Genomic DNA, 15,052 nt, shown 5'->3' with positions numbered 1-15,052 from the left:
AGTGTGACGCGCAGTGAAATCTCGCGCTACCGACGCGAAATAATCTCGATAACGGAATTCGATAAATAAACACGCCGAGACACCTGCCACCGGCACATATTCAGTATTGGTAGGTAATTGTGACTTTATAATTTACTACAAATTCAATATAAAATTAATACATTTACCATTTGACATGACTGAATATGTTAACTACAGCTAACGTAATGTTTACTGGCCAGTTTCAAATAGTGGCGAACGAAGAAAGCAGGCGCTGGGTCACCCACAGTGTCCTTAGCTTTGTAGGAGTGGTGGGAACTTGAAGCATTGATAAAACTAGCTAACTCACCACCTTGTCTTGAATTCGACTTCTTGTGGACTGCCAGTCTTGTTTTTAAAAATAGTTAGCTACCATGCTGCCTGCTTTTCCCTCGCATAAACAACATTGCGCCTTGTTGAATAACGTTATCTATGCAATGGCATGCCTGATAGGTAGCAAGCAAGCTAGCTTGCATTATGTTAATATGGTTTTTCCATTTCTGTGACCATTAATCAAAGCTAGTTAACTGCCTAGCTAATATTAGCTTGCTGGCAAGGCATTTAACGAAGAGGCCAACCAGTTAGCTGCTTCCAGCTTAAAGTAATTGTCGTTGTACCCACAATTTAAATACGATATCCGTTAAAACAGATCAAACTCACGTGGGTACATTGGACGGAAACGCAGAGAGGCGCTAAAGCCATAACGGCAGTGCGCCTTTAATTGCGCAAGAGGCGCCAATATGCAAACCATGTTCACTTGCGTTATCTGAAAGAGGCGCATCCGACTAAACACTGAGTAATTGAGATGACTACATTTTTAATATGGCTAACAACAGGACTTGAAAAATGTCCGCTGAGAGGTTCATTATAATATTGAATGTAATATTTGATTTTGAAACTCACCCAGCTAGCGCCAAACAATACGCTCATTGTTTTCCAGTCCATTATTATAAAAGAGGGGTTCACTGGAAAGTGAGCAATCACTATGTCTTGCTGCGTTGTGTATTGATATTAACGGGAGTCAGCGAGCGAGCTACATTAGCTTGTTACGCCATGCTTAGTGATGGATCAATGTATCAACATCATTTGCTACAATCTTTTTGTTGTGGTCTCTCAGAAACAGGGATAACAAAAAGAGGCTCAGGGGTTTTTTTCCTATGTCACTCCATTTGTGCTTGTCTTAGATATGAGATTCCTGTTGTCTTTAATGTTATATATTGGCAGTATTTATCCTGTGTTGTAGGATGTGCTCAAGTTGTGTTGCACTCCATCAGGTCAGAAAAGACCCTAGAAGTATTGACCCCATTCTTTTGTGTTTAGTTTGCAGATGTAATGCTGCTCCTTAGAAACTGTCAAGGCCTAGCCAGGTTAAGCCTCCTTAGGACTCAAAGGTAAGGCAGAGTGGCAGGAGTCATAAACCCCCTGGCCCTTATACGCTGACCCAGACTGGCCAAGTTGGTTTTTAATTGGACATGAGAAATTTGACAATGACCAGCAAAATGCCAGATTGAAAGCAGCAGAAAGGCAACACTGCAGTGCATCAGAGGTAGTTAGGAGTCTAAATACTGTAGAAGGTTTTTGCTAACCATTGCACAGTTACCATGCCAAAAACCCAACTGGAGCCCATTCAAAAATACGTCAGCAACCTAGAATACTGAAGCTGCATTGCTAGATATGTAGGGTAGTTAAATAGACTGCACATTAATGTACGTATTCAATCCTTTGTTGTGATTCGTAATATTAATATATTAAACACCACACATGCCAGTTGGGGAACTGTTTTTGATGTAACAAATGTTTTGCATAACTACAGTAAGCATTTTGGCTACATGGCCAGCCAGAAAATCTATTTCTTCTGTTCTGCAATGTGGTCTTTTACTGGTGCAGCCTCATTGCTTGGAATTTGTATTTCAGTCTGTTTGCAGTTCGGCTGAGTTGGTTTCCTTTCGGGGGAAAAAGAGGAAAAAAAATGAATTGTCTCATCAAATATAAGAAAAGCTATAGGTCTGTACATTTAATGAAAATGAATATGTTCCAGTTTGTACATCATAGACATATTTTGGATGAACTGTTACTGGGCCAGAAAATGTATCTCTTACTTTGTTTTCTTCTTGATGTCATTATTGAACCATGTAGCAGATTTGCTGGTTGGCAAGGGAGTGAGTTATGACAGCCAAATTGTCCCCAAGGTATATGTTAACAAAGTATTTAAGAAACAATACAGCTAGCAGAATAGTTTGTAGATATGCCCATCCTGGATGCAATTCTGGCAATTTTTTTTAGCAGCCTGGCTATAGAAACCCACCAAAAAGTGAATTATACATAAATATGGTAGAAACCAAATGCTTCAGGGGCTAAAAGCCGATAGGAAAGTGATTGTTGGAATGCTGAGGGTAGGAATGTCATTGTCTGGGGTTGTCAGATGCCTAGCAAGGGGGCAGTGATACATAGGGGATCCGCTGATGCTTTCTGAAGTATAAACATACCAACCCAGTGAGATAACTCTAGGGAGATCTTTGGTTGTTCCTTAGAAATCAGAGCACACATCACTCATCTTTGAATCCACACTGACATGTTCACATGTTACTACCAGTTAGAAAAACCTCTGTGTGACATAGTTATGTTTCTGTTACAAAACACACCTCACTAATGTCCCTCCCTCATTGGCCTTTGATCTCCATAATTACCAAAATCTGGTGACACCTATCCAAACCAAGTTTTAAATTAGTTTGTGAAGTATAAAACACTAAAAAAATCAAAGGTTAACAGAATGATGTCCTGACTGTGGGGTTAACTAATTTGAAAGGCTGTATGACAGGAGTAAAATTTTAACCACACAGTGTCAGGCAGAAGTGTGGTATAGTGGTCAGGGAACAGGGTTGATAGCCAGCGGGGATCAAGTTAAAATCCCAATGCTGTTGTCTGACAGTTAAGAATCATCCCGAGTATCTAGCTGTGTAATTGAATATAACATGAATGTGTAAGCCAGGCTAAACAAAAATGTAATATAAAAGACAGTGGGCACCTACCTGCTCCTGCATTTTGTCTTCCAGCAGCAAAGCCTTTTCCAGATATATAGATTTATCTTGTAACATGTTATGTTGAGAAATGATGGTTAACCGGTCCTTGTCAAGCACCTCAAACAACTTCCTCTTTTGTGGTATATTTTTGTCAGTAGTGGAAGTAGCCTTTTACAGCTGGAGTCTATGACCTCTGGGTCACTGAATTGAGCACTTGTTGAGTTAGATCTGTGATCGGTTGACATTGGACTAGCAGGTTTGACAGCAGACCTCAGTGTGGAAAGGAAATGTGTGTAGAAGTCATTTGTTTATTCTTTGTTCAGAAAGTTCATGGGCAGACAATATCAAAAGCTGTCACGTGGACCCCGAATCACTTCCCAGCATCATATTTTATTTTCATAATCCCACAGTTAGCTATTTATCAGATTTTTGTCTATTCCAATGAGGTTTCCGATACAACCATCGCATTTCAGTGAACCTCAAAGTTCCGTCTTCGGTTATGGGAACGGGGCCGGTCCATGGACGAGGCCTGTTTGTGTGCTGTGAAAATGGGGCGCAGTGACACTCAATGCCCTTGTTTTTTCCATGTCACACAGGTCACAGCTACTGCAGGGTACAGGTTCAGCCATACCATGGGCAGGCAGCCAATGTGTTCCCTGTGCCAGCACCAATGCCGGGCAGTCAGGTGGACAGTGCCACACCCATGCTTCTGCCTGGAGGCATATGCTGGCAGGGCTATTTTTGGGAGCTGGTGCCATGCTGTCATATGGGCTGTACCACAGACAGGTATGTGTCCTAGACTGTTGTGGCTGAAAGACAGGTTTATGTTCACGAACACTGCAAAGCAGAGATTGTACTGTAGGGAGGTGATTTGGATTAGGCACAAGAACTTCACTTAACATGTCAGTATGATTTGAGTTGTTTGTTTCCACTGAGATCAAATTTTCATCAATACAGTTTAGACCTTCAAACATATAAACAGCTTTTACAGCGATTGCTTCTGAGTACATTAGAGATTGCAATAAAATACATATATGTATAACATCACAAAAATATGCATAAAAGCATTCTTAAAGATTTAATAAACTCTTTAATGCATGTACCTCCTAGTATTCTCTTTTAAACTCACACATCTTACACAGGCACACTCACATTAATGAGTGAGCAATCCAATTCCTAGGGCATTACCACTTCTCTGTCAGTGAGTATCACAGCTGTTGTTGTAATCTGCCTCCTAATTTCTATTTCTGTCCATCTGTGTGTCAGCAGGCGAAGCAGGCAGCCACCACAGTCCAGCCTGTGAGGGAAGTTCCTACGTTTCCTGTCTACTCACAGGAGGAAGTGGCCAAGCACCGCACCCTGGCTGATGGGGTGTGGGTGACCTACAAAGGTGGGGTCTATGACATCACTGATTTCGTGGCCGTGCACCCAGGTGGCGACAAGATCTTGTTGGCAGCAGGGGGCGCTCTGGAGCCTTTTTGGGCATTGTATGCTGTGCACAACCAGGAGCACGTGCTGGAGATCCTGTCCGAGTACAAAGTGGGAGAGCTGAGTCCAGAGGACAGCGTGCAGCAGGAGGCCAGCTCTACAGACCCCTACTCCAGCGACCCTCCCAGGCACCCTGCACTGAGGGTCAACAGCCAGAAGCCTTTCAATGCAGAACCACCCTCCGAGATCCTCTCCGACAACTACATTACGCCGAATGCCTTCTTCTTCAAAAGGAACCACCTCCCAGTGCCCAAGGTGGACCCCGACACCTACCGGCTGGAGATCCAGGGGCTGCCGAAGGGGCCAATGTCGCTGTCTCTGGCGGAGCTGAAGTCGAAGTTCCCCAAGCACACGGTGACAGCCACACTGCAGTGTGCAGGTAACCGGCGGTCAGAAATGACCCAGGTCAAGCCGGTGAAGGGACTCAACTGGGGCATCGCCGCCATCAGCAACGCCACGTGGGCCGGCGCCCGGCTCCGGGACGTGCTGATACACGCCGGGTACGAGCCCGGGGTCAAAGGCAAACACGTGCAGTTCGAGGGCCTTGACAGGGACATTACAGGCACCACCTACGGGGCGTCCATCCCTGTGGGGAAGGCAGTGAGCGAGGAGGGCGACGTGCTGCTGGCCTACGAGATGAACGGCGAGGAGCTGCCGGCGGACCACGGCTTTCCGGTGCGCGTGGTGGTGCCCGGCACCGTGGGCGCCCGCAACGTCAAGTGGCTGGGCAAGATCGTGCTGAGTCAAGAGGAGAGCAGCAGCCACTGGCAGCAGAACGACTACAAGGGCTTCTCCCCGGGCACCGACTGGGACACGGTGGACTTCAAGTCCGCCCCCGCCATCCAGGAGCTGCCGGTGCAGTCGGCCATCACGCAGCCGGCGGAGGGGAGCGTAGTGGAGCGCGGCCAGGAGGAGGTGACCGTGAAGGGCTACGCCTGGAGCGGCGGGGGGAGGGAGGTGGTGAGGGTGGACGTGTCCCTGGACGGGGGGCGGACTTGGCACGTGGCCCAGCTGCGGAGCAGCGAGAAGGGGCAGGAGGCGGCCGCTTCGCCGCCCCCCGGACGGGCCTGGGCGTGGAAGCTGTGGGAGGTGACGGCTCCCTTGCCCCCCGCGGCACAGGAGCTGGAGATTGTGTGCAAAGCGGTGGACAGCAGCTACAACGTGCAGCCTGACACTGTAGCACCCATCTGGAACCTCAGGGGTGTCCTGAGCAATGCCTGGCATCGGGTGAGGGTGAAAGTGAGTGAGGACTAAGAACTGACTTTACTGGGTCAATGCCAGGTGATTGTCCCAGGGCCAACTCATGAATAAGTGTTGAACGTAAATAATCATATCAGAATTTAACATTCTTGAGAGAGATTGCGAAGTTACAACCAGACAAACTGCCTGGTGCCCTGGAAGCTTATTTGCACATAATCAATAAGTGAGACAGGACAATCAAAGCTTGGGAATTTAGAAGTGGGTTTGCTGTGGTACTTTACAGAGATGAAAGGCATATCTTTTGTCACCTCATTAATTATGACTCTTTACAAATAGAACTGAAATGGATTTTGTTTGGGATTCAATGAGATCAACATGAACTTTTCAGTTAATGTTTTACTGTTTTCTGGGTTAGCTGTATATTTGTTCTATCTCTATATTTTCTTTAGTGGGACATGATCAAATCGGCCACAGTTGCCTTTTCAGTTGTGAGCAAAAGCAAATAATGCTATTCATCAGAGCATGAATACCACAGTGTAATATTTATAACCGCACAACAAATAAATTTAACAAACTCGGTGTGAAGGTAACATTATTTAAATACACTAATTACAGGTTGGTAATAGAAAAACCCTACGCTAAGTGCCTTCAGCCTTACTGCTACCCCTTTGGACCTTAAATTCCATTGCTTTAATTTATGGTCATTTCATTTTTTAAACATTTTTTACTTCACAGAGATGCACAGATTGTTACAAAATAGGTACACACAAACAATTTTTACATGCCGATGAGTAAGCCTTAGCGCTCCTTACTGATGTCATGTGTCAGGTGGGTATCCTGTACTGCAGTACTTCTGTATCTCTGCTGGGCAGGTAGGTCCCATAAGGTGAAGAATGTAAGCACACTGCAGAAAACCTATATATATACACACATATAAGATATAAGAATGTATGTTACCACCTACAGTACATATACACATACACATAGAAATTTCATGGCCCATGCAAATCAAATTCGCTCGAAGGTAATCTAATGAAAAGTATTGTAGCTGCTGTAAGAGAATGGAACGAGTGATGCTGAATTGTCCTTTTTTGTTGTGTAGTTTTTCGTGTTTTTTTTTTTTTTTTAATAGAAATACACACTTTATAAACTCATCATTCAGCCTCAGAAGGAAAGTATAGTAAAAGTAGCTAGTGTTGTCAAAATAATATTTACATTTTTTTATTTTAATGGCGTTACTTAAAACAAACGTGTCAGGACCGAGCGCGCTGCTCCAGCGCTTTAGAAATTTGTCTCAACAGCGCCGCTTCCGCCGACAACACGGAAGTGCATCACTTTTCAAGATGGCGACCCCCTATGTCACAGATGAATCTGGTAAGCCTCAGAAACAATTAGCTAGGCAGCTAGCTCCAACTGAAGAGCAACATTTCAGTGCACCCACCGGAATAATAATATTAATAATACAATAAATCCATCATGTTGCGTTACTTTGTACTAGCGCCATAAAGTGAACAAATTTAAGAGATGTAACGTTAGCTAGCTAGCTGCTCACTGAATGGTCAGAAGAGGGTTTCCTTGCTTGCTAGCTAGCCTTAGCAGTAGCTACTACGAAGTCTGGAAATATAGTAACTGCTTATCATTGAAAATTATACATGCAAGTTGGTGGCTGTCTTGCTTTCCAGTCGGCCTTTTTTGCAGATAGATGTAGCTAGGGTAAATCGCAGCTTTTATTCTTGATTTTTAATGCTTCATCCTTTTTTTCTGTAGCCACGAAGCTAATTGCAAGATGGTTTGACAGGCAGCTAGAGCCTGCCAGCGAGCTAGCTTGCTCAGTGATCGAGCTAGCAAGCTTTTGTTAAATATGAAATCATTAGTAAACGCTCTTCTTTAATCAAATATCCATTAGCCATATAATTACAATATTCTTTCTATGTAAACGACCTAAAACATAGCTACTTTGTCATGAAGAGCTGCCTTGTTGGCTAGCTGTACGTTATACAAAACGTTACAGTGCAATGGCATTAAGTTAAAACTAGCATCTTTGTAATTTATCTTGCTACCATTCTACGCTAAGAACCTGTGGCTCTTCAGAGCTTTATCTGAGGGCCTTGAAATGAATGTGAAGGAAAAGGAAAATGTGACAGATTGATGTAATGCTATTATTGAAAGTCATTGTCAGGCACTGTGGAACATTTGGCTAAAATGCTATTACAGCATGGAATAACATCAAGGTGCACTTGAGGGGGGTGGGCCTCTGGGTATCCCTGTCATCTCAACAGGTGCCATATATGGCAAAACAGCCATTGTTTCACCAGCCCCCACCACCCCCCATGGCAAGTGTATAAAAAGACAGTTTTCACTTACAATTTAATAACTGGTTTGACAGAACCCTTTTAACTTCCTTAATATTTGATCTATATATTTATATAAAAATCTGTCTGAATTATCTATATTCTGGATCTGTGCTCCTGCACCTCCTAAACCATGAAGGGAGTGATTTTACATTTACATTTGTTCTTGCCCCTCTTTTGCAGGGAAGTATATCGCTGCTACACAGCGACCTGATGGTACCTGGCGGAAGCCGCGGCGAGTCAAGGATGGTTATGTGCCCCAAGAAGAGGTGCCTGTGTAAGTAGCTGAATGGGCACGTGCTCCATTGTGTCATTTTATCAACAGCTGCAATTTGGCTGTTTAGCAGAGATAATGATGGTGCAAGAATTCAGCAAAATAGTGATGCAATGTGAGAGTGACATTAAATGTTTTGGAAAGTGCAGTACTGTATCATGTATTTTTCTGGCATTTAAACTTTTAAGAGTGTCAAACAAGGTAGTGTTACATGGAATGAACCATTCCACCTGTTGGTAGTTGGAATGAACCATTAATAATACAGTGCACCTGTTAGTGGTAAAGAGATCAGGGCAGGTATTGAGCTGGTAAAATATTCCCCCTTTTCTCTCCACCCTGACATGTTCCTCCCTCTTTCCGCAACCGCAGCTATGAGAACAAGTATGTAAAGTTCTTCAAAAGCAAGCCTGACCTGCCGCCGGGCATGAACCCCGAGGACGCGGCGCAGGCGCGGCAGCAGCAGCAGCAGGGGGCGCAGGCGGGCGGCGGCGAGAGGGAGGGCGAGACGGCGGGCCTGTCCAAGACCGCCAAGCGCAACATGAAGCGTAAGGAGAAGCGCAAGCAGCAGCAGCACCAGCAAGGGCAGGATGGCGCCATGGCCGCCGAGGACGGAGTGGAGGCGCTCAGCGCCGCCGTGGCCAAGGTGGAGGTCGGGGATGGCGGCAAGGCCAGCGAGGAGCAGCAGGGTGGCGCTCCGCTCCCGGCGGAGCCCCCGACCGCCGCGGCGGACAAGGCCAAGAAGATCAAAAACCTCAGGAAGAAGCTGCGGCAGGTGGAGGAGCTGCAGCAGAAACTGGACTCTGGGGAAATCAAGCAGCCAACCAAGGAGCAGCTGGAGAAACTCGGGCGGGGCAAGGCCCTGCAGGAAGAGCTGCGGGAGCTGGAGCAGGATTCATAGACGCAGGCTGTCCGTCAAAAGGGAAAGCTGGGGAAATGGCGTTAAAGGCACCGTCAAGAAAATATCCAACCGTACACAAAACAAACAAACAAAAAAAAAAACAACACAACTTTGACACGGACAGCTATGTCAGGAGACCAACCCACATTGGACGTTTGCACAGCTTTGGTGTTCTCATTCAAACAGCACCAACAACGACATGGGATTCAAACTGAACGTGAACCGTAGCAGTTCAAACACACTGTTCAAACCTACTCTTCGTGCTACACTTTTTTCACAATGAAACCCAAACTGGACTGGGCTTTTGTCATGTGAGATGAGCCACTTATACCAGTGGTTAAAATATCTAAGAAACCTCTAATCCCTAGTATGAAATAGCTTCAGGCTCTGAACCGTCTGTTGTTTCATAGCTGCTCAACCCCCTTTTTCAAGACCGTCATTTGCTGTTGTGAATTTTTTTTTTACCTAAAATAACTGTCATAAACGCTGGTGAAATCAAAGAGTATGCTGTAGAGTTAACAAGGCTTATGCTTGTGACTTCCATCCTTGTACATACATTTAGCTGTTGTTAAAGTAATACCTATTGGATATTGCTGTGTGTAAACCCAGAGATCAGCTCAATACATCCATGACCAGGTGGAAATTATGGTAGTATCCTAATATATGAAATTTACATAACGGTGGTATCAGTTATCCTCTGCTGCAGGTCTAAAATTACATGATGTGATGAACTGATCGGTAAAAATGGCAGTTCTGGGTACAGTAACTCTGTTGGAGGAAGCCTTCAAACATTAAACCAGGGAAATTAGTTATTTTGCTTAAAAGATCCATCGTTTTTACTGCCTAGAGGTGAATCAGCCAGTCTCTTTTCAAAAGTGAACAGGAATGGAGATTTTTAATTCACAGTTGGTTTTACTACATTAGTTCTCTCATTAGAAAACAGTATTTATGTGAAAACAGCTTTTTGGAAAGTGTTTTTTATGAGCTACAAAGCATAATTGAGTCAGTATGGTAATAAATGTTATCTGGCAATCAATGATGGAGCTGGTAGCTGGTAATCTCCAGTTAATTTGGGTAAAGTGGTGTGGGTGATTGGTTAAAAGCAGTCTCTTTCCTCCATTTATAAAAGTGAAATCTCAGAATTCTCAGGTGCATGATCACAGAAGAGATAATGTCTGACATTGTGCCCTGCTGTTTCCTGTGCTTACATTTCTGATCGTTCCAAATTTGGGCAGAGACCTTGTTCCTCTGCTTTCTTTCAGCCTGTTAGTGTGGCAGTCCACAGTGTTTGTGGTTCTCTGGCACCTGTGCTTATATTCTGGACAGTACAGTACAGTGAATGACTCGGAAAGGTGGGAGGGGGGTTGGGGGTTGCGGCAGGGTGTTGAGATTGGGTAATGAAGCTGTCAATAAAAGTTACTGCTGTTTTGTAATGAAAAGCTGTGCGTTTTTTAAAAGCTATTAGCTTTCACTTCTTGTCTTACTGTTGGCATCTAAACTACTTATTCTGATGTGACAGTCACAAAACCTCAGTGCTTCCTTGATTTGTTTTCCTAAATGTGTTAGTTTCCTGTTTTGTATTGAAGCTGTCAAACATGACTCAACTGTAGCCTCTGTTCTTGTCCCATTGGCTAGAGTGGGCTTCACAGAGCATGTTGACAGATGGGAAAGAAGGCAGTTTCATATGCATACACATGACCACACACACTTTGTGATGCAGAGTACACCAGAGAATTCTTGTGAAAATGCCTTTCACAGCTACGGTATGGGTGACCACCACATTCTCATTAAGATTTGGCTTGAATGTAGGTCAACCCTTATGTCCCCAAGCCGGCAAGCCGCTGCTACTTTAAATATTCCGCACAGCGCAGAGCCAAGGAGCAAGGAATCTGAGTGGAAGCGGAAATTTAAACGGGAACGTCTCGGGGCAGCCGTGTCCTCACGAGACCTTTTAACCCCTTTCCGAACAGGGCAAAGTTGTTTTAGCGCTGAGCAGTGGAACAGGCTGGGTAAACACGCCGGGCCTCTCTCTCAGAGGAGGCGCGCAGCACAAGATGACGGCTATCCATCCTGAGCAGCTGGAGGCTTCCCCGCTGCAGGGGCTGCTGCAGGCACGGCTCAGCCAGCCGTGCACTGTTATTCCCCGTTAATGACGGCCCACAAAGCCCTCGTCTGCGTCACCTGATTTATTACCCTCACTACTGTGCTACGCCAGGTAGAGCGAGCTCCAGGGCTTTGCCTCTGTTACTGATATTAGTTTGGAAAAATGAGAGGGAGAGGCCAGCCCGACTCCTGACTCTCAACACTAATGATGTCCAGATGTGGACGCTAATAACGTGGGATGCTTTGCAGCGGATACAACTTCCTGGATCTGATAGGCCTCCACAGCCAACGGGAAGAGGAGACTACTGCTGAGAGGGAGACGAAGGAGGCGCTTGGTGGCGGGAAGAAAATAGTAAAACTGATCTATGTGTCTCCTGTCCTGAGTTAATGGGGAACGTGCATAAAAAATGATATTGAGGAATATTACACTGGCGTAAAGAGGCAATGCAATGCTTTGTCAAAAGTTGTGTTTGGTTAATACGATTGCTTAGCTACTGTAATTGCCATTTTGTAACGGCATGGGAGGGTGTCAGTTTTTTCTGCGGGGGGCGTGACCTGTCTGCAGGTGGGCTTTGTATTGACACAAAGACGCTGGTAGCGGTGTGTGATGGCCAGACATGGGAGTGCAGTTTGCCTAGTGTGCGCATTCCCTGGCTGCAGCACTTCCCTGGAGAGAGAAGAAGAGCCAAGTGAGAATGTGACAAAGTCTGCAGCCTGCAGCAAACCTGCCTGCAGGCCCCACCTGAGACCCCCAAAGACCAGTCAGGTCCCAGCTGCACTGCCTGGCCAGTCATTGGGGAAGAATGTCACAGCTGGATTCATGACCCACATCCTGCTGAGCAGTCAGTAGAGTTCACACCTTTCACAGCAGAGACTCTGAGAACCTCTTCCTTTCAGTATTACTGACTGCGTCTGCTGTCATTGATAAATAGGTGCGCTGGGGCAGGCTAACCATTCTTCATCAGGCCCAGACGACAGGACTGCAGTCCTTTTATCTAAACGTCAACTTCACTGTGTAGCGAAATGAACCAGTTAGTATTTAAACATAGATCTGCGATGTAGAGGGACCCTCAATCTAATAGGATTGTGTGTGTGCAATTTGTTAGAAGCTTTACTGGACAAATATAACTGAACTGACAGTGTTTGGCACATGCAAACCAGCATCGTTTTAATTTCCCCAGTCTGTCCCATAGACACACCCTTTGAGAGCGTGCCAAAGCCACAAAAGCTGCCTGGATATCTCAGCTGTCTGCTTGCCTAAACCCCGCTGACAGCGGTTTGTGGCAGGTTTGGATTACAGGTGTCTGTGAGGGCCGGATTCGGCCTCCAGATGCTGCCACCAAGAGCCGCACTGTCATGGAGTTCTCCCGTCACGCCACAACGCCCCGCAACCAGACTGCCGCACGGTCACGCCCAACTCCCATCGACGCAGAGGGCGTGGACCAGCCTTAAGGCCCGTCTCAGCCCATACCCACATGTGTCTGTAACTTTTCCTCAGTCCCAACAACACGGTGCCGCAACGTTCCAGCTTGACCGTCAGCCATTTTGGGCTGAACACACCAAATGCAGCAGTTAACTCACAAGCGCTCACAAACAGAGAGTTGACGGAAAGGCTGGTTACAAACATCACAGCGTAATCTGTTGCCTCAGTGCAACTGTTTCCTGCAGCAGCTGCCAAGCAGATCCCATAAATCAAGGTCCGATCAAGATAACTATACAAAATAAATCCATTTTAAATTAAATTGCATTCAAGATGATTGCACAGAACCAAGAAATTTTAGCATTGCCCAAAATAATGGCTCTGTTCCTACAAGCCATTTATTTCTCATTTATTTGATCCCTTCAAAAAAAAGAAGGAAACAGACTGGAATTGCTAGTTTTAATGTGATGCCAGCTCAAGCCTCATGTGTACTGTAGCTGTAATCACCATGCACCACGACAAGGCGGGCATCTTTAGCCTTCCCGGCATCTTGTCAATTGGCCTCTAGCAGAAATGCCACACTTTCTGAGACAGTGGATACTTGCAGACAATGGCTGACCCCAGTTTTACATGAGGCCCCACACATACTTAGTCAGACGGCCTGTTTCACACCCTCAGTCTTTCCACTTCCCCATTTCATCCAAGCTTATGTAACTGTGGAAGAAATAAAATGAGGCTAACCACAAATATTCACTGTGGTATAAGGCTGGAGGCTGTTTGCTAACACTTGACATGTGATGGTTCTCCACTTTAATGTTGACATTGGCAGTGTCTGCTCATTAAAGGACAGAATTATGACTGCTACACAAGTGTGTGTTATCTGTATATACATTTACATTACATTATTGTTATGTAGGAGACACTCTTTCAATTGGTTACAATTTTATACATTTATACAGCTGGATATTTACTGAGGCAATTCTGGGTCAAGTACATTGCTCAAGGTTACAACAGCAGTGCCCCAGCAGGGAAATGAACCAGCCCTGCTCTGTACCATTATGCCACACTGCTGACAGTAGTGTAATTTTTCAATATTTTAATTTGGTTTCCTTTGCAGAAAGACTATCACCAACAAATACTGGTATAATAAATGTAATCCTCTCATATTAGCTTGGACAGGCCATTAGAGCTACTGGCCCTAAAAACAAACCAAATACTAAATAGTGCCACAACAAATTCTGATGAATCTGCACTAAATGCAAACATAGCCAGAGAGCACAAAAGATCAGACTGTCTAAGAGTTTACCTGAAGTGACGATCTGTCACTCTTTTTATTTCAGGTGACAAGTGAATTGATAAATAACTGAGCAAAAACAATCCAAAAAATCAGTAAACAAGAAAAACAGGGTTGATAGAAAACAAGAAATGTACAATGGATGGAGGAAATGAGAGTGCAAACCCATCCCCTGCACAGTAAGGAAAGAGGTGACCAGTAAGGTGGGGAGCACTGATGGCTGAAGTTGAATTCGTGCTTAAGAAGTGAAGACAGGAGTAGTGTTTCTCAAATCCATTTCAGGAAAAAATGAAAGCTGTCACCATATAAAGCATTTGTGGCTGTATTATATATTTACAGAACATGCAAGCCCTGGAATATATTACAGGGTTGGGACATGGCTGCTTGTTTTTGTGCTTTGAAAAATGTCTGTTTTCTCTGTGCAGCTGCTGAAAAGATCATATATCATCATGGTGTGGACGGTGAGACCATCCTCCAAATCAAGTTAAAATTCCCCTTTATGAAAGACAAAGCTTTGGGAATTTTTCCACTTTAACTACATGGGCACTAACATTTCTGGGAAGTTTTGATGACTTTCAAAGCCTCTGCAAGACAAGACTGGGGATTTACGGCAATTGAATGTAAAACAACTAACTGAATGCACAATTTGCATTACATTACATTATTGTCATTTAGCAGACACTCTTGTCCAGAGTGACTTACATAAGTTTACAGTTTTTACATGTCATCCATTTATACAGCTTGATATTTTTACTGAGGCAATTGTGGGTTAAATACGTTGCCCGAGGGTACAACAGCATGGTTCCAGCAGGGAATCAGCCTGACAGCCTTTCAGTTATGAACCCTGCTCCTTACTGCTATGCTACACTGCCACCCAATTTAATTTCATGAACCAATTCAGAATCAATTACTAATTGTATGTCATACTTTTATTGGTTGATGCTCTCTGGAAAGCTCATGACAAGCAGCACATCTGTACTAAACAA

General features: G+C 44.8%; 2 protein-coding genes across 2 annotated transcripts; both read left to right on the top strand.

The window, feature by feature from the left end:
* The first annotated feature begins 58 nt into the window (after positions 1–58).
* Positions 59–6,299, top strand: suox (sulfite oxidase). The gene is made up of 4 exons (XM_036534030.1): positions 59–109; positions 1,339–1,409; positions 3,635–3,824; positions 4,305–6,299. Exons 2-4 carry the CDS (start codon positions 1,351–1,353, stop codon positions 5,778–5,780), a joined length of 1,725 nt encoding a protein of 574 aa, XP_036389923.1. The 5' UTR covers positions 59–109; positions 1,339–1,350; the 3' UTR covers positions 5,781–6,299.
* A 761-nt stretch (positions 6,300–7,060) lies between these two features.
* Positions 7,061–10,173, top strand: pym1 (PYM homolog 1, exon junction complex associated factor). The gene is made up of 3 exons (XM_036533907.1): positions 7,061–7,100; positions 8,261–8,354; positions 8,721–10,173. Exons 1-3 carry the CDS (start codon positions 7,070–7,072, stop codon positions 9,247–9,249), a joined length of 654 nt encoding a protein of 217 aa, XP_036389800.1. The 5' UTR covers positions 7,061–7,069; the 3' UTR covers positions 9,250–10,173.
* The last annotated feature ends 4,879 nt before the right edge of the window (positions 10,174–15,052 follow it).

This window comes from Megalops cyprinoides, chromosome 7, assembly GCF_013368585.1.
Source record: "Megalops cyprinoides isolate fMegCyp1 chromosome 7, fMegCyp1.pri, whole genome shotgun sequence".
Lineage (NCBI taxonomy): Eukaryota > Metazoa > Chordata > Actinopteri > Elopiformes > Megalopidae > Megalops > Megalops cyprinoides.
This window is presented reverse-complemented; position numbering and strand designations above follow the sequence as displayed.